This window comes from Phragmites australis, chromosome 14 (genome assembly GCF_958298935.1).
Source record: "Phragmites australis chromosome 14, lpPhrAust1.1, whole genome shotgun sequence".
Taxonomy (NCBI): Eukaryota; Viridiplantae; Streptophyta; class Magnoliopsida; order Poales; family Poaceae; genus Phragmites; species Phragmites australis.
In genome coordinates this window covers 27,533,322-27,554,109 of record NC_084934.1, presented here as the reverse complement: position 1 = coordinate 27,554,109, position 20,788 = coordinate 27,533,322, and the positions used below count along the sequence as shown (strand labels likewise).

The window sequence follows — 20,788 nt, the reverse complement described above, 5'->3', positions numbered from 1 at the left end:
GTGGGGAGGGCTGCGCTACAAAAGCTACCGATTCTTTTTTTTTTGGAAAATCCAAAAATACTCCCACAAATAAACTCTATTTTCAAAAACACACCCACAAATTCATATATTTTAATTACCCAATAGAAGTTCACTCTTCTTTTATTTCTCCATCTCCACACAGCTTTCTCTCTTTTCCTTTTTCATTTCCATTTGGCGCCTGTCCGATTGAGTTTCTCTGCCTCCACCCAGCAGCTTTTGACTATTGGTGGTGATTTTGACTAATGATCAAATATTAATGTATTACATTAGTTGCAAAATATGTATTTTGACTAATGTTTTTGGATTTTTCCTTTTTTTGAGAGAGAGGAGCTGCCGATTGTTCTAGGCTAGCACGCACGGGGCGAGGCAAGTGAGCCTCGTGCATACGATGTTTAGGTGTTGGTCGGGCTATTTTTTTTATGAGTCTTTATGATTTCACATCAGACCGGACTTCGGCTTCTCTTTTTTTTTCTGAAAGGACTTCGCCTTCTCTCCTTGCATTTCAATTGTTTCCTATTTTGCTTCCACTTTATTTCCAAAGGGCAAACATTGAAATGGAGATCTCAAATAAGGAATTATTTGCTTTAGCTTCATACTGTGGGAATCCAGTACAGTCTGTAGACTCTATAGAAATTTTTTCTCACTGTATTATGAATGGTGTGATTTCGTAGTATAACGTAGATTATTAGTTGTGAGAATCAGTTTTTAGATTGTGACTATTTGTTTTTCTTTTACTTTTTGAGCTAGAATTCGTAATCAGAATACAAAGCAAATAGTGCATAAACCCATGGAAGATAGGTTCGTTCGCGCCAATCTCCCCATACAAATCTGGACAAAATATTAATGTGGCAACATATGATGAATATATACGGAGTTGAAACACAAAACAGGGAGATAAATAAATAAGAAAATGTTGACTGCTGACCTATACAAAAGTTCAATTGTACTTGTATATTCATAACTGTGAGGAATACAAGAGAGCCGAAGGAGTTAGCCAAATTCCTTGTCTTGCAACAATAACCTAATATCTTCGCAAAGTACTTCAGTGAATGCTTTTCAACAGAGATGAGCTAGCTAATTTGGGTTGCAAAACTCTCCGGCAACAGAGATGCTGATAGAAATCTACAGAAACATGTGACTCATTCAGGTGACATCTGACGGCAAACTTCATCGAACAACGTCATTGATGTTCAGTATCAGCTTTCTTTGGCTTCACCTTACTCTGTGAAAGATAAAATGTTGTGGTTAAGTTCACAGGCTCTCAGCAGACTAGTGAGAAGAGATTCTGATTTCAAAATGCTGAGGTGCTGCAGTGACTGTGTGGATAAAAAAATACCTCAACCCAACATACCTTATTCTTTGTTTATAACTCTGCCTAAAACATTGTACATACCGTAAAAAATGAGATTTTCATATATGCACATGAGAAGTTGTTGAATTAGTGATACTAATCCAATAGGATGGTATACAAATGTTAGCATGAAATTCAGCTGATTTCATTTCGACCCACGTTGCACGATAAATGAAACCCAGCAAAAGGAGTACATCTTGCTTTCTTGTAGTGAAAAAAAAAGGGTCCAGAAGAACTTCGAATTTTCTGGGTAGTTTCTAGTTTATAGTCAAATTTAATAATCTTAACCGTCATGATTGGAAACTGAAGAGTGAAGACCAATAGAACTCTGTCACATAAGAACTCATTTACCTTGCAGGCGAGACTCAAATCCACAAGTGCCAAGGTGTTTAGCAAGTTTCTCTCCACATTGTTTCTGCCAATCTTCGGTCCCCCTTGCCTCAGCTGTTGTCCACACGACTGCTCTTGCTTCCTTAAAATCAACGGTAGCAGAAGTAACCTCAGGCTGCAGAAGAGGGCAAAATCAAGTATCCCATGGTGAGGTAGCAGTCGAAATAAAAGGAAAACAACTTTCAAAAAAGGAAATAAAAGGAAATTGTAGTCAGGTAAAAGTACAGACCATTACAGAGCAAACATAAGAAACAATCCATGTACAACTAGTTGCTCAACTAAAAGTCAACAAATGCCCCATTAAGATCATCTCCAATAAAACTCTAAAAATATATCCCTTAGATCATCTTCAACAGCTACCTCAAATTTTCATCTTTAAAATACTATTACAGTATCCCCTATCACTATTATAATATCCCATATCACTAACACTGTAGTAGTACTATATCACTGGACAGATGATCTGTTGGAGATGAATTTTCAGTGCTACAGTAGACCGCAAAGTACTATAACACTGGAATTTGCAGATTTGGGGACTCTGTTGAAGATGGTCTTATAATATTATTATAGTATCCCTTAATACTATGCATCCTCTATTTTTTTTTTCATCTCTAACAGTCACCCTATTTTCTACCTTCCGTTACTCCCCTCCCTTCAAACCCACACACATACTACATAAACAGTAATACGGATGCCTCCTCCCGTATTACTGTGCCAAAGGATGCCGCTTCCGTTGGAGGCCACTCGCTAGGCAAAAACGCGACAGCTCCATCCACGTCAGCAAACAGCTATACGGCCGGCCCATACGGCCTAACAACTGTGCAGCGTCGCAAAGCTTTTGTATCCTCTGCAACTGTATAGTGTATACTAAAAACACAAGTACATGCACCATGGTACGTCTTGTCTTCGTCCTTAATACACTCAAGCTTGCAAGTTGCAACTGGAAACCGTTTCATCGTGGTGCCTTGATGGTGCTAGCAACTAGCAACAACAAAAGCAAGAAGACTTGTCCGAGCTAAATTTATTAGTTAGCTAGTTAGATTTCGTCAATCATTCTTTGATTTCATGCATTAGAATGCAAACCAACAACCTTGCTGCAATTCCATCTCTTCGTAAGTCTTAACGGAAACAAAGAAAGGTAGGAAAGGAGATGCATACTTGGCTCTCCAGAATCCGCTTCACGCTCGCGGCGCACCCGTCGCACATCATCCCCTGCAAACAAGAGCCAGACAAACACGTCACAGGCCTGGGCTGTCTAACCAACGATCGAAATCGAACGAGCAATTAGAGAAGGCAACAGAAAGGTGAGGAGGAGGAGGAGCTTCGAATTTGAGCAGGAGTTGGGTGAGGAGTGTACCTGGACACTGAGCAGGATGGCCTCGGAGCCTGCGCCAGCCGCCTCCCCTGAAACGGCTGCGGCAGCGAAGACCGAGGAGCCAACGCCGGCGTACTCGCCGCCGCGGGAGAGCAGGACGACGCGGCTGCTGTCTAAGGGGAAGGAAACGGAGGCGAGGCGGCGAGCTCCGGCGCAAGGGGAAGGCGAGAGGGGTTTGGACCGCGAGCGAGAGGCTAGAAGCGGCAATCTTGCGGTTAGCGCGGTAGACTCCATTGCCGAGCGAGAAGAGGGGCGCTTATCCGATTCCGCTGCCCGCTGGTCGTTCGGGGCGAAGGGATGAGCTGCCACGTCATCGATTTTATGTGGGGCCTGCTTGTTAGTGAGTTGAGTATATTGTGCACTAATCAACTCTTGCGTAGTTGATTTATGTGAGCCCTGCATATTAGTGAGCTAATCACTCTTGCATAAAAGGTAAATAAAAAAAAGTATAGTTGCTCAATGAAGAATGCATCAGCTCAGTTGGTTTCTGAGAAAGGAACGGACACAGGAGCTGAATAGTGGTGAAACTTTTCGTTTCAAAAAAAAATCTGAAACATTGGTAGCAGCAGGCGTGAAACTGCAAGAGATCATCAAGTCTTTCGTCGTACATAAACTCAAGGTGGAAAAAGAAAACAAACTAAAGACATGGCCTTCAGATCCACTACAGAAGAAGCATCAGCAAAGGGCAGCAGCACCACTCCTGAAACTGCGTCACAACATGTTTGTCAAGCGAGTGTATGTGCAGAACTAGCAGCAATCACTCTAGCAGGCGCATCCTCCCCCCGCCTGCTGCTGCGAGTTGGACTGGCTGGAGGTCGGCTTCAGGTTCACGTCCACCATGTCCTCCTGCTTCGCCGACGAGAGCGTCTCCATCCCCGGCAACGCTCCGGCGATCTTGCGGAACAGCGGCTGCACGGATGAGAGCGGATTGGTGAATAGCCGTCCGGACCTTTACGTTCATTGGAGAAAAGAGGTGTGCTCTGACCTTGATGTTGAACCCGGCTTTCGCGCTGGTTTCGATGAACATAACGTTGAGTTCTTTCGCCTTGCTCTCCCCTTCTTCTGTCGAAACTTGTCTGCAGAGAATGAGACGGCAGCATCACATACTTGGAAGCTGCATCAGTCTCAAATGAGTCACTGGTTCTGTATTGAGAGTGGAAAACATAATGGTCACCTCTTGTCGACAAGATCAGTTTTGTTCCCAACTAGCATAATGATCACGTCACCACCCCTCTCGGTTCGGACTTCGTCGATCCATTTTGAGGTGTTCAGAAAGGACTGCCTATCTGCATAAATAAACATCTCAGTAAACTTCTAAATGAGATATCAGGACAGTATCTATTCAGAAAAGAAAATTGAATGAGCGAACTCCAATAGTAATAACTGTTGACCTGTTCCGCTTCATTAGAATTGAAATGCGATAGTACTTCATCCGCAAAATTGATTGTTAGTAGTTTTGTTGAAATAAATAACTGCTGATATTCTGAGGTGTCCAAAATGTGAATCAGTGTATATGAAAATTTGTTCGCTGAAACTGGAAAAGACCGGACAGAATGATGACATACAAGTTTTTTGAGCAACTTACTGGATACATCATAAACAACCACTGCAACAGACGAGTCCCTGATGTAGCTTGGAATAAGGCTTCTAAATCTCTCCTGTCCCGCTGTATCCCTGACAATGAAAAGAACAAAACGCTAATTGTTCTTCTAAAAGAAAACTGAATGCTAATTGCATAAGCTACTGAAACTCAAATCAGTCCTGTGAATCACTAGAAACTTAGGGACAATGACTAGTAGTTTCATATTTCATTTCATTTGTGAGCATTAAGCATCATTAAGGATTACCACTCGGGCATTTCATCATTTCTATCACTGTGACTGAAGCTACTAGGTTATATGATTTCTGAACAGACCAAAGAATAACGTGCTTACCAGAGCTGTAGACGGACAGTGCGGTCTTCAAGATACATCGTTTTTGACAGAAAGTCAATGCCAATCGTAGCCTGGACCAAATGGCCGCGTGTAAGGACAAAGGATAGAGAAGCAAATATATGAAGCAGCAAGACAATCTTCAGTACACGTTCTCGCGAAAAAAAGGACAATCTTCAGTAAAGAATCTATTCTACCAAAATATTTCATCCAAACTCCACCTTTTGCAATTGGATTAGCTGAAATTCAGGTAAGTCTTTCAACTTACCAACATCTGCTGGCCTACGCATTCCCCAAAAAACCAACCAGCCGTGCTGCATAATGCGCATGCATTGCCCAGTCCGATAATTTGATTTTTATTCGGAGTTGATCCACAGGCCACAACCACTACAGTTTGGACATCCCACTCCTACGCGATCAAACACTTTTACGCATCACGCGAAACTAGAACGCAGCTGCGCATGTGGCGTTGCCCGCAATTGACGAAAGTATCTTCATGGGAGCCAAATTCGCAAGACGGGAAAAAGGCTGCAGTTAACACCAAGAACAAGGATCGCAGTCACCTAATTTATCCTTTGCATGCATGTTAAGATGATGAGATTTCAATGTGACACCAACAGATTGGAATTGCTAATTTCCCGTGGTACCATGGCCGATCATAAACGACTCTTAAACGTATATCCTCGCACCAGATCGATAACAATGCGCGATGCAAGAGAAATCATGGCAACGCCGGATCAAACAAGGACACTTCACATTGCAACATCTGATCGATCGGAATTCGGCGGTGAAAGGACGCAGCCGATTCCTCCCCGAAAACAAAATAAAAATCAAGATGCGATGGAATCGCACGCTCAGGCGAGACGGTATTGAGAATTAGTTACCTGGTAGGTGGTGTCGAACTTGTCGTACATGAACCTGGTGATGATGCTGGTCTTGCCGACGGACTGGTCTCCGAGGAACACCAGCTTGTACTTGGCCAACGCCGACACCACCGCCATCGCGCGCGCGCGACACGCCCCTCCGCGCCGGATAGCGATCGGCTCCGATATATCCTCTCGATCCGGACTCCGGAGGGGTCCCCGGCCCCGAGATCTCCTTTTGTTCTGGCGACTTGGAGAGGAGGAGGCGAAATGCAGAGGCCACCACGCCGCGCGCACGTCAGTGCCCACGGGGAACGTGGTTGACGAGAGGGACGGGGAAGGCGTTGCTTCGGTTGCGCTCGCGTTGAATGTTGGATTTTTTATTTTTATATTTCTCAAATAATTGCAAAATTAGACATCCGTAGGACCAGATTTAAAAATCAAAAATATTATGTTCCATTGCTCTTAAAATTCAAAGCACTATCAAAATATTCATGACAAATTCTGAAAAATATATGGTGTAAAGGATACTATGATCTAACTTTCCAAAAAAATTTAGACAAAACTATGATATGTACAATAAAAAAACAAAAATATAAATTTCATTACATAGAGTGCTATGTACAAAATTGTTTGAGTTGAAATATTTAAAGAGCTGGATTAGTACATCATACATTTTTTTTAGAATTTTTCATGATTATTTCGATAGTGTTTTAAAATTTGAGAGTATTTCATTGAAATGATGTGTTTTTTTGTAAGGGCAATAGTAGTCTAGATATGTGATTTTTCAAAATGATCGTCTATTTTTATAATTTTTTTATTTAAGAAATATAAAATAAAAAAGTTCTTAAATGTTGCCAATCCTAAACAAAAGAAAGAAAAGGCAGACGCCACTTTGCTAGGGCTGATAGACACGGCAGGGTTGGGCCTAATAGGCCGGAGGTACTGGCCCAGCCTACGATGGGAATCAACGTTGGCAAAATCTAAGGCAAGTTTAGGAATGATAAATTTTGCAGATTTTTCACAAAATACGGATTCGAATATGAATGTGTCCTGGTCATGCGACTCCTGTCTATTGAATTCATGGTGGTTTAGATCAAGAAATGTCAATTTAGTTTCGCGTTTGAAAACTAAACGATTTGAAAACTTTTAAGGTGTTTCGAGAGTAACAAAGTAAAAGGATGAAAGAACTCATTTCTTTAGGGACTAGTGAATACAGGAGGTGGATCCTTGAGTCATCTCTCTGAGACGACTTGGGGGTGACTCTTTACCCACCGCACCCCACTTTGTAGGCCTGCTCGGTGCTTCAGCCGGCGGTGGCAAGCGACGGTGCCAAGTGGCAGCGGTCGCGGGTCCCTCCTCCCTCTTCCTCCTCATCTCTCCTTCATTTCCTTTTGTAGCTTGGATTCCTGAGGTCGTCGGGCGTCATCGTGCCTCTGCCGGTCGGCTCCAGTTGCTCTTGGTCCGGATCTGGCCCCGTACGGTGGTCTTGGCGGCCTCTGTGGCCGGATCCATGAAGTGCATCGCGCTGCACAAAATCGGGCACCGGTGTTAGGGTGCGTAAAGGGCGTCCTCTTCTCTACGTCAGTTTTCGTCGGTGATGGTGCTACTGAAGGCCTTGTTGTTGAAGTCCTCTTCTCTACTGCTGGTGCAACATCACGATTGTGCATGTCGGATGCCCAACGGACGGTCGCTTGTGTGGCTTGGTTGCAGTCTTGTTGCTATTGAAGGCCCTGTTGTTGATGCCCGTCGTCGCCGTGTTTCCTGTCATGTCGTGTTGGTGCTTCTGCCACCGTGTGAAGCCGATTGTTGATGTGCTCGTGCCGTCAGGCTGTTGCTATTGTGTTCACCTTTAGCCACCCCTCTGCTGCGTTGTTGCTTGCTCCGTGCCATCGGCAGTTAAGGTGGTTTGCCCGACAGCACGGTGGGTGGCCTAACAGTTGGTGGCAGCTCGGCGGCACAGTGGGTAGCCTAACGGCATGTTGGGTTGCCCAACAACACGATTGACAGCTCAGTGAGCGGCCCGACAGCGGATCTGTTGTGGTCGTCAGCCCTCTCCACCCATGTGGTCGCCTCCTAGCCCCCCATCATTGTTAGTGCTCCTCCCCTTGCCAGATCTATCTTTCTCTCCCCCATATTTGGCCCGCGAGGTGGCATGGTGGTGGCCTGGGGTGGCTGCTTTTGTTGATCTGCCGTGGTGTCTACCTGTGCCTTGTCGGTTTGGGTGCAAGGTGCGGGGGACACGGGTGAAATCCCTGCTCGGCTTCTTGCTGACGTCAACAATGGTGACGCCTGTGGCGCCACTCCTCTGCTTGAAGATGTTGTCGTGTTGCCCCCATCTCTAGGTTGGGACTCTCCGGGTGAAAACTGAGCTCTGGGTGTTTGGACAGGCGATGACAACGTCTGCAGATGTCGTTCCTCCTTGGAGGCATCGCAATGGAGGTCTCTTCCTGTGCTCGGGTGGCTACAGGCTTGGGAGCAGGTATGGATCTTTTGACAATGGTTTCGACCACTTCGAACCTTCTGTTCATTAGACATTTTCTGTTGTCAAGTTATTTGTCTCAGTGGATAGAGACAGTAGTTACGGATCACCATAGGAAATCAGAGCTGCAATCTTGCTTAGCAATGATAACCTACGGTGAATTCCATCTATTAAGGTGTCTAAGTGGTCGTTGGTGCGCCATGTGCAATTGTATAGTTTTCGGGTCCAGTTTTTCTCATAAACTAGATCAACTTATTTTTTCTAATAAAAAATTGGTAGAGCTCTTACCATCGTTTCAGAAAAAAAGAACTTATTTCTCCTATAAGAGACATGCAACCCTGTTTGGAAAGTGGGAATTCTATATAAATATATTAGGAAATTATCTTGTGTTCCAAATGGAGCCTTAAATACTAAGCGTGTCTCTCAATTATAATTCTATTCGTACCTGCAGACCAATTTAACTATTGTGTGTTTGTCTGAGTGTACAGAGGGTATGATTGGTTATCCATATAGGTGGATCATGACTTGGTGGATGCGTATAATATTAGAGATAAATATGTTTGGTTGTCTATATATACTATTTAAGTTTGGTTCGATATATGCAAATGTATGTCTATAGCTTGGCTCAATGTATGCAGGATCTCGCATCCGTTCATACAGGTGAGTTCACTTATTAGTGTCATAAAATCAATTTCATACGAGTAACTAATTAGAATCTTAACTCTTGCATCCGCTCATACAACTTCAAATTCAGAAACAAAATAGAAACTCAGTTTAGTCTGTCTAGACAGATATAATCAATAAAATACTCTTTTTTTTCATTAAAGATGAGTCTACGTATACGGTCTACGAGAGTAAGTCCCTATTCGAGTAACCAATCATGTCATAGGGGTTGATTGGTTGCTTAAATGAAAGAATCTTGTTTCGATGAATGCGTATAATATTAGGGAGAGATATATTTTGTTATCCACATCTATTGTTTCAGACTGGTTCAATGAATGTAAATGCACGTCCCGCAGCCTGGTCTGAGAGGAAAGCTTGAGCCTGACCCGATGGATACATCCATTTGCATTCGCTTATGTAGACATGCTTACCTGTTAATGTCATAAAATCACTTTTATGCAAGTAACTAATCACAATCCCAGATATGATATCTCCTCATGCTACATCAGATTCAAACAACCAAATAAAAATTCAGTTCAGTCTGTCTAGATAGATACAAATAATCAAATACTATTTTTTTAATAAATATGATTCCGCCTAGCTGTATATACGGTCAACGTAGACATGAACCAGTGCGAACCCGTCAGAACCATAGTAGTTAGTCAATACCCACATTGAACAACTTGATGGCAAGTTGGTCCCGTAGACATCCTGTCAATGAAAATGTGCATAGAAATTCTAAACCAATGCATATTAAAATTCAAAATACCGGAAGGAAGCATAGATGCAAGCGCGATTTTGTGAAGCACTCTGAAAAGAATAATGCTATAAGTACTACTGCAGTATATATAACTATAGCGTACGACTAGGCATCACAAGATCAGTATGATAGGGCAGAAAGCCAGCAAACTATCACGCCATCAGTTGTACACTGCAGTCGTGCGTATAGCCATTCGGCTCTGCAAACATCGAAAGGCTTTCTCCTGCTAAAGTCCCGATTAGTGGTCCTTAATTTAGGAGGGCAGGATGGTCAATTTGTATTGGGAGCTACGTCGCTTTCTCCCGTCCTCACCGGCAGTCTCGACGGGCTTCACAGTTCACAATTTACCACCTTACCCACCGTATCAAAACCGGTTCTTTTGCGGCTAGAAACAAATAAAGCTCCACTTTCAACTGCACAATAGTATACAAGCATAATTTATTATTGACATTTAAGTCCATTGTTTATTTTCTTTAATATATATATATATATATATATATATATATATAATATACATACATGTAACTAGTCGTATCGCTAAATTGAGGTAACATATATGTCACTTATCTAATATTTTCTTTAATTTGGATAGTTTGACTAATTGAGGTTTGTGTTGCTAACACCGAAATGCAAGTGACCATGTAAGGTTAAAGCGAGTCTCATATCTTTTCAGGCTTGTTTAGGTCGGTGAGGATCTGAAGATAGAGTCAACTTCTTCAAACTAGTTGCGAAATAATATTTTTTAAGTTGAACTAAACTATTTTATTTTGACAATAGGAACGAATTTGATCTAATCTTTTATTATTCATGCAAAGCACTTATGCGAGAATCCCCTGCAGGTTCCTGTTTTCTTACGGATGTCCTGAATTTCTTGTAAACCACTTGTCCAAACACTAAGGTGACATTTGGATATAGGGATATAGAGGCTGGGAATGGGTAATGAGTGGTGGGTTAGATCTAATCCAATGTTTAGATATAGTGGTTTCGTGAATAGGATACCAGGGTCTCATTTTCTAGCATTTCATTCCCAATAAAAATAGTGAGTTAGGGTGGAGTACCGAAGTAAGAATTGAGAAATTACAAAATTATCATCCATATACATGTGGCTTTCTTGATTTAGAAAATGACATTATAATCATATAAAATGTTATATCCCAAACTCAAATCCAACCATACTAAATAAAGGAATATAAAAAATTTCATAACCCTAAACCATACCTACCTCTGTACATCCAACCTCTTTCCATTTTCCATACCCATTAGAGCATGTACATTCATTAGTACTAAGGAGAAGCTAAGGAAAAGAGAAATGAGTTACTACTGGTGCTAAGGCTAGAATGCATGACATCAATACTAAGATTAGCTACTGGTGCTAAACTTTATTTTATAACAAAGTTAAATATTTTAAATCATTTTAGCAAAGTGCTAAGAGATACAACACAAATAGCTAAAAAAGAGATGAAACTAACTAACTAACCTTAGCGTCTAATAAAAATGATAACGGATGTACATACTCTTAGGGGGTATTTGGTTGCCTGTATGATGTCTCGTATAGCTATATTGTATATCTTGGATAAGGGAAAGCTGTATTTTAGAAAAGAAAAGTGTTTGGTTGGTTAGATAAGCGGATGCAGGTTGAATTTAAATTTGTGTTTGGTAGACTGAATCTGAGACTGAATGAGAAAGCTCGCTGTCGCTGACGAGTGAACCAGCACACAACCGACTACATCCACCGGACCTATATCTCACTTACGACCAATTCCCACGTCTCCTTCATCCTACACGCACGAGTTACACAAGCAAATACAAGCGTTATAAGCTCATCCAAACATTCAAATACTCGATTACTATATCTTATACGGCTGAACAGATGCAGACCGACGGAAGCAGCCCAACCAAACACTCCCTTACGTATCCAAACGCCACCGACCCAAACCATCGTCCGGGCAGGGGCAATCTAGTCATTTCCTGCTATTCCCTCCCTTCTGCCGCTACCTTTTTCCTCCTCTTCCTGCTCGTCAGTCGTCACACTCCCCGCCGTCGCAGCAAATATTCCAATCCGACGGCGCCGTGCCCTCAAATCCCGTGAAGCGCCTCGCCGCGCAGACAAAAATCCCCAAACCCCCTCGAGAGCCTTGCAATCTTAGCCTCGCAAAACCAGCGATCCGGGGCGGGCGAGGCGGCCGTGGTTGGATCGTCGCATGGCGGAGATTCACAATCACTCGATGTCCAACCAGCCCCCAGGTACGCGCGTGTTCGCCTCTCGGCTTCCGCCACGGTTGGGCCGATCCGTACGCTTCCGTGGAGATTTTTACCACGAAATTTAGGGATTTTGACTGTTTGTTTAGTGCTGAGCTGCTGCCTTGTGTTGATTTTTAGGGTTTTGTGGGCTGCGTTTTGGGAGGTACTAGGGCTTCGTGTTATGCTTAGAACAGCTTCTCAGGGTTAGAGCTATTGGATATCCTTTTTTCTTCTCTGGAGTTAGAATTCATTTTACTGCTTTAGAGAGGCTCACATAGGAGGTCTTAGGGAGTCGAGTTTGTCAAAATGAAAGAAAAATGGGCAAGCATACAGGAAAGCTAGGACATATGCTAGTGTGGAAAGTGTAGTACAGGTGATTGCTGCTATTGTCGGTTAATGGTAGACTAATGTTGCCTTAAATCTGCAGATATTCCTCAGATACTGCTGGAAGCTCAGAACCGATGGCTGCGGCCCACCGAAATCTGCCAAATATTGTCAAACTACAAGAAGTTCTCCATTGCGCCCGAGCCACCAGACAGACCTCCAAGTATGGCTTCTTCTTAGATGAACTATGTTTTTCCTTGAACACGTCATCATGCTGTGTTAGCTAGTTATCCCTTTTTTGTTTTGCTGGAGGCAGCAGACTTGTGCTTAAGTGGCATATAGCATGGAAGTGGCATAATGGAAGCATTCTGAGAATTTTTTATGTTGTAGGAAGTGGCACAATGGATGCATTCTGAGAATTTTATGCTGTAGGAAGATACATTCTTACTTGCACTATTTTTCTGGGTACACATCAGCACTGCAGCGTTACTATTTTTTCATTTCGTTCTGCCGGATGCCGTAGACAGCAGACTTGTGCTCAGGCGGCATATAGCATGGAAGTGGCATAATGGATGTATTCTGAATTTTTTTTTTATGTTTTTGGACGATATGTTTGATAATGTTCTAAGTCATCAGCCATGGTAGTTGGCTTTTTGAACTTTTGGAACAAGGGACCATTAGTTCATTGGCACCAATCATTTTTAATGTGGTCAGACATTATTACCTACTAATAGGACCAGGTTGTAGTTGGTGAACGCGTTTCTGTTTTTATGTGCTTGTACTTTGGAATGAACTTTCAGTTTTTTGGGGGGTTGTGGTGGGTCTTGATCATTATTCCTGATTTCTGTTCCCACATTTCCCTGTTTGCTTAGAACCTGTACTTGTTTGAATCACACCTGGTGAGAATAGGTGCTACAGTATACCTTATTGCCCTGTGTATTATTGTAAAGAGCTGACTGGTGATATACTAACACTTTGATTGCTCTGTTGCATGAAATACTCTCAGGTGGTTCGCTGTTTCTGTTTGATCGGAAAATATTAAGATACTTCAGAAAGGATGGGCACAACTGGAGAAAGAAAAAGGATGGAAAGACAGTGAAAGAAGCTCATGAGAAGCTGAAAGTTAGTACAAATTCTATGTACAGTGCTTCCTTTTCTAATTTAAATTCAAAGAAATATTAGACATGCAACGGCAATTGTTGTGGTTCATGGAACACTCCGACTCACATTGTTATGATCCTTGATCATAACGGGGTAAAGATCCGCCGGGAGGATAGCCGGGCGACGTCAGCTGCTAGGGCTAAGAGATTAGACTATAGATGAGAGACTTGGAATATTAGATGAGACTAGATTAATTCTTCTTGTTTGATTCCTAATACACAACTATTGCCAACTATGTATAGCCGGCTAACTAACAGAGCCCAATCCTAATCCAACTAACTATTAAACCGAATCCAACTCTAATTTATTTCCTCCCTAATATCTTGACTGAATCCAACTCTTTCCAATCTAAACTAATTTATTTCCTAACTTATATCATCTGAACTCTAATTTATTTCCTTCCTAATTTATCTAATACTTAACTCTCGCCCGTAACACACATGATATCATTATTTTCTGGACATGGACTGTTTTTATATACTAGTCTCTTATCTTTGCTACGTTTTTGTAGAAGTAAATGAAAATCCACTTGATTATTTTCATGAGGCCGAACTTGATATTATCAAAATATCAGTGGTCAAAAACTAGTTCAAATGTTCTAACTTCTAAGGCATGTTTTCCTTGATGACATCCTTCTGTGACTGGATCAAGTGGTTAAGATTTTTATCTCATTCACTTATAATCAAGTTGACGCTGAGACACATTCATGGGGTCACTGACACTTCTGTCATGCTTCCAGTAAGCAATTTATGTAGTTCTTTAGCTTTCCACTGATGAAAAAGATTGCATGGTGCTGTCAAATGAGCTGCAACAATTTTCTTCTAGCTATCTGTTGATATTGATTGTGGTTGTATTACCGGAGTACTCTAGCTGAAAGCTTGTTCTTTTAGGTTGGCAGTGTTGATGTACTTCATTGTTATTATGCCCATGGGCAGGATAATGAGAACTTCCAAAGACGGACCTATTGGCTGCTAGAAGAGTAAGTGCTAAATATAGTGTAATACTTTAAAATAATATTATGTGAATAACTTCTGAAGCCTGTTTAGATAGTAGGCTGATAGTTAGATGATGCCATAATAAAAACGTACCTTGATATGATTATTATCCTGCTTTTCAGGGGTTTCATGAATATTGTTCTTGTTCACTACCTTGAAGTCACGGTATGTTTACTTTCAAACATGAGGAACTTATATTTCTTCATTTTCTTTGTAAGTTTCGGTTATGTCAGCTGAAAAACTCACATTCGTTCATCATCAGCACCAACTTTTTTGGAATGCACACCTACTTATCCATCTGTAATAGGCCCATGACCCCTCTCCTGATGAAAAAGGAAGAGAAGTAGAGAACAAAGGAATGAAGGAAAAGAACGAAAGGCTACCACAAACTGTGACTATAATTGTCTAGAGTATGGGTATTTGCTAACTAAAAATTCATTGCTGTTGCATTCCCATTCCCAGTCACTTGATAACTAAGAGACCATGTTTTATTTGGGAGTGAAATGATTCTGTCAGGGGGCAAGAATAATTCTCAATCCAGCTTTTGCTTTTGATCCAAGTTTTTAATTTAAGAAGATTTTATTTCTGTATCTGATAGCCCAGTAAAAACAAATTTTCAGGGTGGCAAACAAAGTTTCAGTCGTGCTAAAGAAGCTGAAGAGATTACAGGATTATCTAATGCTGATAGTCCTGCATGTTCAAACTCTTTCACTAGTCAGAGCCAGGTAGCCTCCCAATCTATGGATGCTGAAAGCCCAATTAGTGGACAGATTTCGGAATATGAAGATGCTGAAACAGGTCTTGCTGTTTCTCTATCTTCGTTCTGCATCATCTGCACTAAGTATATATTAACTGATGCATATATTCAAGAATGTAAATTCTTTCAGTGTTTCTAAAGCAAAATTCGGTGCAACAGATAATTGTCGAGCGAGCTCCAGATACCACCCTTTCACTGAGATGCAGCAGCCTGTGGATGGGATCATGATGGATAACTTATTGGGTGCTTCAGCTCCAAGTGCTTCTGTAAATAATCCAGGCAAGCTTTTTTACTCTTACTTTCCAAGATTTTCGACAAATGTCGGCTTCTAACTCGTGTTCATTTACTATTGCAGGTTATCTTGGTGAAATGCGGCTTACCACAGCTAACTTAAACAATCATTTTGTCACTCACAATGACATAGCTAGTGCATTCAACGAAACTGGAGTAGGGTTAACTGGCGGTCCCAAAACTCCACCCAATTCAGCGCGGTTTGGTGAACCCTTTCCAGAATATCCAGGTAGCTTCATGGAGCCAACACTCTATTCTTCTTTTGCCACCGTGGAGTCCAACAATCTGGATGATAGTTCGCACTTGCAAACATTTATGTCTGAGGCACTCTACACCAACAACCTCACTCAAAAGGAAGCTGATGTGCTGAGTGCTGCAGGCATATCGTCCTCTCAGGTGATTTGCTATTTTCTTGTGTCAGTTTCATTGATGTCTCGCAATATCCTAGTTTCTGTGCGGCTGTTGGGCGGCTTCGCTACACCCATTATCCTTTCTGCCACAGTTAGTTCTCCAGACCACTTGCAGAGGTGTAAGGTCCTTCATGCTCTGCAACATCATAGCAGTATACTTTTTTGGGAACTTTCTGTGAATGTAGTTTTGAAATCTTGAGCACCTACAATATCATTGGCGCATAGGCATGACCCAGGAGGAATATTTAGTAGTACTGTGTTCCACTCTTCTTTTTTTCTTCTAAAAAACTTGGTGCTTCACCTTTTCTATATTCATTGCTGACTAATGTATGTCAAGTCAAGTACTAATTGCAATGGAGCACTTATGTCTCGTTCCTAGCTTTAAGAAGTTGTCTATTTGAATAGTTTAATATCTGTGCTTTGTAGTTTACAGTAGTATCTGATCTATGATGCCTAGTGCATGAAAACTTTACCTACTTCAATGGCCTGATATGTTACCCTCAATTTTCAGGCAGAGAATGATAGTTATACCGATCGAAGTATGAGATATCCACTTTTGAAGCAGTCATCATTAGATCTCTTTAAGATTGAGCCAGATGGTTTGAAGAAATTCGACAGCTTCTCAAGGTGGATGAGCAACGAACTTGCAGAGGTTGTTGATTTGGATATCAAATCCAGTTCTGATGCTTTCTGGAGTAGTACTGAAACTGTGAATGTTGCTGATGACTCTAGTATACCTATCAACGAGCAGTTAGATGCATATGTAGTCAGCCCTTCACTTTCTCAAGACCAGCTCTTCAGCATTATTGATGTATCTCCAAGCTGGGCATTTAATGGCTTGAAGACTAAGGTTTGCACCATCCTCTTTTGTACTCTCCTCTGTCTCTTGTTCTGCCTGTAGGCCCAATATAAGGCGCCCGTAACTTGCTAGCATGTTTTGTGTTCTGTTCTTGTAAATTCTAGTTATTAACATTACTCATTTTTCTTTTGCTTCGTACACTATGCAGGTCTTAATTACTGGTACATTCTTGTCAAACAAAGATGATGCGGAAAATTGCAGGTGGTCATGTATGTTCGGGGATGTTGAAGTACCTGCTGAAGTTTTAGTAGATGGATCCTTGCGCTGCTATACGCCAGTGCATCATTCTGGACGAGTTCCGTTTTATGTGACATGTTCAAATAGATTAGCTTGTAGTGAAGTGCGAGAATTTGAGTTCCGTGATTCTGAGGCCCAGTATATGGAGACTTCAGATGATCTGCATACTGCTGGCATAAATGAAATGCATTTACATATCCGTCTTGAGAAGTTACTTTCCTTGGGATCAGATGAATATGAGAAGTATGTTTTGAGTAGTGGAAGTAAGCCTGAGTTGATCGACACTATTAATTCCTTAATGCTTGATGATAAATTGTCCAACCTGGCATTGCCAACTGATGAGAAAGAATTTTCCACTGTACGGGATCAAAATCTTGAGAAACTGGTGAAAGAAAAGCTGTATTATTGGCTCATCCATAAGATACGTGATGATGGAAAAGGTCCGAATGTTCTAGGCAAAGAAGGACAAGGCGTGATTCATTTAGTAGCTGCACTTGGCTATGATTGGGCTATAAGACCAATAGTTGCTGCAGGCGTAAATGTTAACTTCAGGGATATTCGTGGATGGACTGCGCTTCACTGGGCTGCATCTTGTGGAAGGTATTACTAAAATAATTTTACCTATGAGTGCTTTGAAGTTACTCTTTTATGGTGACCTTACAGTTTCTCTATAATTTTAGGGAGCTGGCAGTTGGTGCCCTGATAGCAAATGGAGCTGCATCTGGTGCTTTGACTGATCCAACACCACAATTCCCATCTGGAAGAACACCTGCTGATTTAGCATCAGAAAACGGACACAAAGGCATTGCCGGTTTTCTTGCAGAGTCTGCTTTGACAAGTCACCTTTCAGCACTTACACTAAAAGAATCACATGGTGGCAATGCAGAAGAAATATGTGGATTAGCAGCAGCTGAAGATCTTGTAGAATCAAGTTCTGCTCGGCTTGCTTGTGTGGATTCTCAGGCAGAGTCATTAAAAGATTCACTTGGTGCGGTTCGTAAATCAACTCAAGCTGCAGCCAGAATATTTCAAGCTTTTAGGATGGAATCTTTCCACAGAAAGAAAGTAATTGAATATGGAGATGATGACTGTGGATTATCTGATGAACACACGCTTTCGCTTGTTTCTCTTAAAAATGCGAAACCTGGACAGAGTGATATGCCTGTGCATTCTGCTGCAGTTCGTATCCAAAACAAGTTTAGAGGATGGAAAGGAAGGAAGGAGTTCATGATTATCCGACAGAAAATTGTAAAGATACAGGTATTTCTATGTGCTACTCTACTAATCCTTTTTTGTTTGTTTGCTGAAATCTTATATAACCGCATGACAGTTAATACTCCTGCTTATTGTTTTTTACGTAGTTAATATCCAAAGTTTACCAAGCTACAAACCAACTATAAAGTGATTTGATGAAATTGCGCTCCCTTTGTACTATGGATTAATCAGTGCTGAACAGTTTGAGGAACTGTTTGATGTTGCTCGTCATATTTCAGTCATTGCATCAAACTAGTGCTCTACTCTAATTGGATAGTTTTTGTCATTGTGAATTTCTAATCATTCCAAGTTCTTCAATGCTGAAGCGAGTTTGTTCAGCCACTATCAATATAGTTCTGGATCAGATAAAAAGTTCGCTCAAGTCAAGTGTGTGGTGGTACTGTAGTAGTAATTTGAGGCACACATCCCCTTTTGGACGAGGTCAACTCTTGTGATGGTCGTGACTTTTCAGTTGCAAACGCTACATTTACTTGTTGATGGAGTTATCACATCTGAATTAGGCTGTCATGTACAACTATAAGAATTCCATCCCTTAAGTTCATGTTATATATCTTACAAAACTGTACCTCTATTGTTTACTAGGCCCATGTACGTGGACATCAAGTAAGGAAAAGCTATAGGAAGATAGTCTGGTCTGTAGGCATCGTGGAGAAAGTCATACTGAGGTGGAGGAGAAAGAGAAGGGGCCTGCGAGGTTTCCAACCTGAGAAACAACTCGAAGGTCCATCGCAGATCCAACCTGCAAAGGTTGAGGACGAATATGATTTCTTGAAGGACGGCAGGAAACAGGCTGAAGGCAGGCTACAAAGAGCACTTGCTCGTGTGCATTCCATGACTCAGTATCCGGAAGCAAGGGACCAATACCGTAGGCTGCAAAACTGTGTTACCGAACTGCAGGAGTCCCAGGTCCGAATCCTTTTCTCTAACAAGTCAATTGATTTTCTTTTGCTTAAGCGCCATCTTTTCTATCCCGCAATGTTGTGGCAATCTCTGTTAAGAGCTTGATGAATAGTGATCAACCTGACGTTGTGTATTTTGTTGATTTTGAACAGGCGGTGCAGGATAGGATGCTTAGCGATCCAACTGGCGCGGATGGAGGCGATTTCATGGCTGAACTGGAGGACCTATGCCGGGACGATGGCGACACACCTTTGTCCACTATTTGGTGACATTGAGCTACTAATTCAGTTAGGCCGTGACCTCTTCGTTACCAGACTAGATGTAAATTCTTGTTGCTAGAGCTCCAGTAAAAACAGACCCTTGTAATGGAGGTTCACTTCTCAGCATTTGACTCCATATGATATAGCTAATACCATGAGACTTAATAGTCTTACCCTCGCGCATGTTGCTCCGAATGCCTGTATGTGTTTGCTATAGAGTTCTATGGATGCTGATGCGTGTTCACGTACATCACGCTTCGTATGCATGCCAGCATGTGATACCCAATCGTGCTTCGTATAAGCTGCCATAGTAGTAAAACATCTCATCAAGCTACGTGTCAGCTCGTACCCTGCTAACGTTCAGCTTACGCTTTCATAGTCGATTAACGTATTCCAACCCCTCCGCCTTCCGTGGGCGTGCACAAGTCACGTGATCTTCGACCGGGAGCACGAATCTCAAAGCTACCAGCCCAAAACCCCTCTCCCGAATTCTCCCTTCCCCCCTCCCCGTTCCACTCCGCTAGGGTTTTATTCCGCCGCCGCCGCCGCAGCACGCAGCTGGAGAGAGAGAGCAGCCGCAGCTCGAGCCCGGGCGAGAGATGAGGCTCCTGACGCACAACATGTTGGCATCGAAGGTCCGGGGCGTGACGACCGTCTACCCGCTGACGCTGGAGGCGGCCAAGTGGTGCACCAAGGAGGTGGAGCTCAACGCCGACTTCATCCGCGGCCTCCTCCCCAAGATCGACTGGCGAGCACTCGTCTCCGCCACCCGCGCGCTCGGCCTCCCCGATCTCCTCCCCGAGGAGCAGCCCCCCGAGGAGGAGATCTTCGCCGAGGGCGCGGCCGACGTCGAGGGTAGCGCCATCCGCCGCATCCACCACGCGCTCCTCGAGATCCACGTCCAGGAGGGTACTCTCGTATGCCCCGAGAGCAGCCGCTGCTTTCCCATCGACAAGGGCATCCCCAACATGATGCTCCACGAGGACGAGGTCTGATATGGTGTGTGAGTCCCGCCCCGGTCGTCGCATAGGGTTCCAGGGTTCGTGAACTAATCGGATTGTGTCTATGAAGTATGGAATGTGGATCGTGACGCTATAAATTTGATAGATACATGTGAAGTTCTGCTCGAAATTGCGCATTTGTGTCGGTAAATTTGATATGCCTCGTGCTTTGTTGTGAACTGGACAAGGGATCTGCTGCCCTGTAATTTCTTGAAATTGTGGGCTCTTTGGGGTATGGAAA

At 42.5% G+C, this 20,788-nt stretch overlaps 4 protein-coding genes across 5 annotated transcripts; 2 read left to right on the top strand and 2 right to left on the bottom strand.

Moving 5' to 3' along the window:
• Positions 1-866: 866 nt before the first annotated feature.
• On the bottom strand, positions 867-3,451 carry LOC133891416 (copper-transporting ATPase PAA1, chloroplastic-like). 2 transcript variants are annotated; one of them, XM_062332132.1, is made up of 4 exons: positions 3,120-3,447; positions 2,921-2,974; positions 1,724-1,877; positions 867-1,243 (listed from the first exon to the last, which is right to left on the bottom strand). In XM_062332132.1, exons 1-4 carry the CDS (start codon positions 3,369-3,371, stop codon positions 1,239-1,241), a joined length of 465 nt encoding a protein of 154 aa, XP_062188116.1. In that variant the 5' UTR covers positions 3,372-3,447; the 3' UTR covers positions 867-1,238. The 2 variants fall into 2 exon arrangements, with proteins under 2 accessions (XP_062188116.1, XP_062188115.1); XM_062332131.1 differs by lacking the exon at positions 867-1,243 and having other exon boundaries at positions 1,716-1,877; positions 3,120-3,451.
• Positions 3,452-3,522: 71 nt separating this feature from the next.
• On the bottom strand, positions 3,523-6,249 carry LOC133891417 (ras-related protein RABH1b-like). Its single transcript, XM_062332133.1, has 6 exons — positions 5,953-6,249; positions 5,072-5,142; positions 4,723-4,811; positions 4,312-4,423; positions 4,123-4,213; positions 3,523-4,046 (listed from the first exon to the last, which is right to left on the bottom strand). Exons 1-6 carry the CDS (start codon positions 6,067-6,069, stop codon positions 3,900-3,902), a joined length of 627 nt encoding a protein of 208 aa, XP_062188117.1. The 5' UTR covers positions 6,070-6,249; the 3' UTR covers positions 3,523-3,899.
• Positions 6,250-11,769: 5,520 nt separating this feature from the next.
• On the top strand, positions 11,770-19,719 carry LOC133891463 (calmodulin-binding transcription activator 3-like). The gene is made up of 13 exons (XM_062332178.1): positions 11,770-12,080; positions 12,505-12,624; positions 13,408-13,523; positions 14,453-14,541; positions 14,680-14,722; positions 15,178-15,355; positions 15,474-15,593; positions 15,670-16,001; positions 16,527-16,865; positions 17,023-17,711; positions 17,792-18,371; positions 18,969-19,292; positions 19,439-19,719. The coding sequence occupies exons 1-13, from the start codon at positions 12,038-12,040 to the stop codon at positions 19,553-19,555; spliced, it is 3,090 nt and encodes a 1,029-aa protein (XP_062188162.1). The 5' UTR covers positions 11,770-12,037; the 3' UTR covers positions 19,556-19,719.
• Positions 19,720-20,039: 320 nt separating this feature from the next.
• LOC133891464 (multifunctional methyltransferase subunit TRM112 homolog A-like) lies at positions 20,040-20,788 on the top strand. The gene has a single exon (XM_062332179.1). It carries the CDS (start codon positions 20,146-20,148, stop codon positions 20,539-20,541), a length of 396 nt encoding a protein of 131 aa, XP_062188163.1. The 5' UTR covers positions 20,040-20,145; the 3' UTR covers positions 20,542-20,788.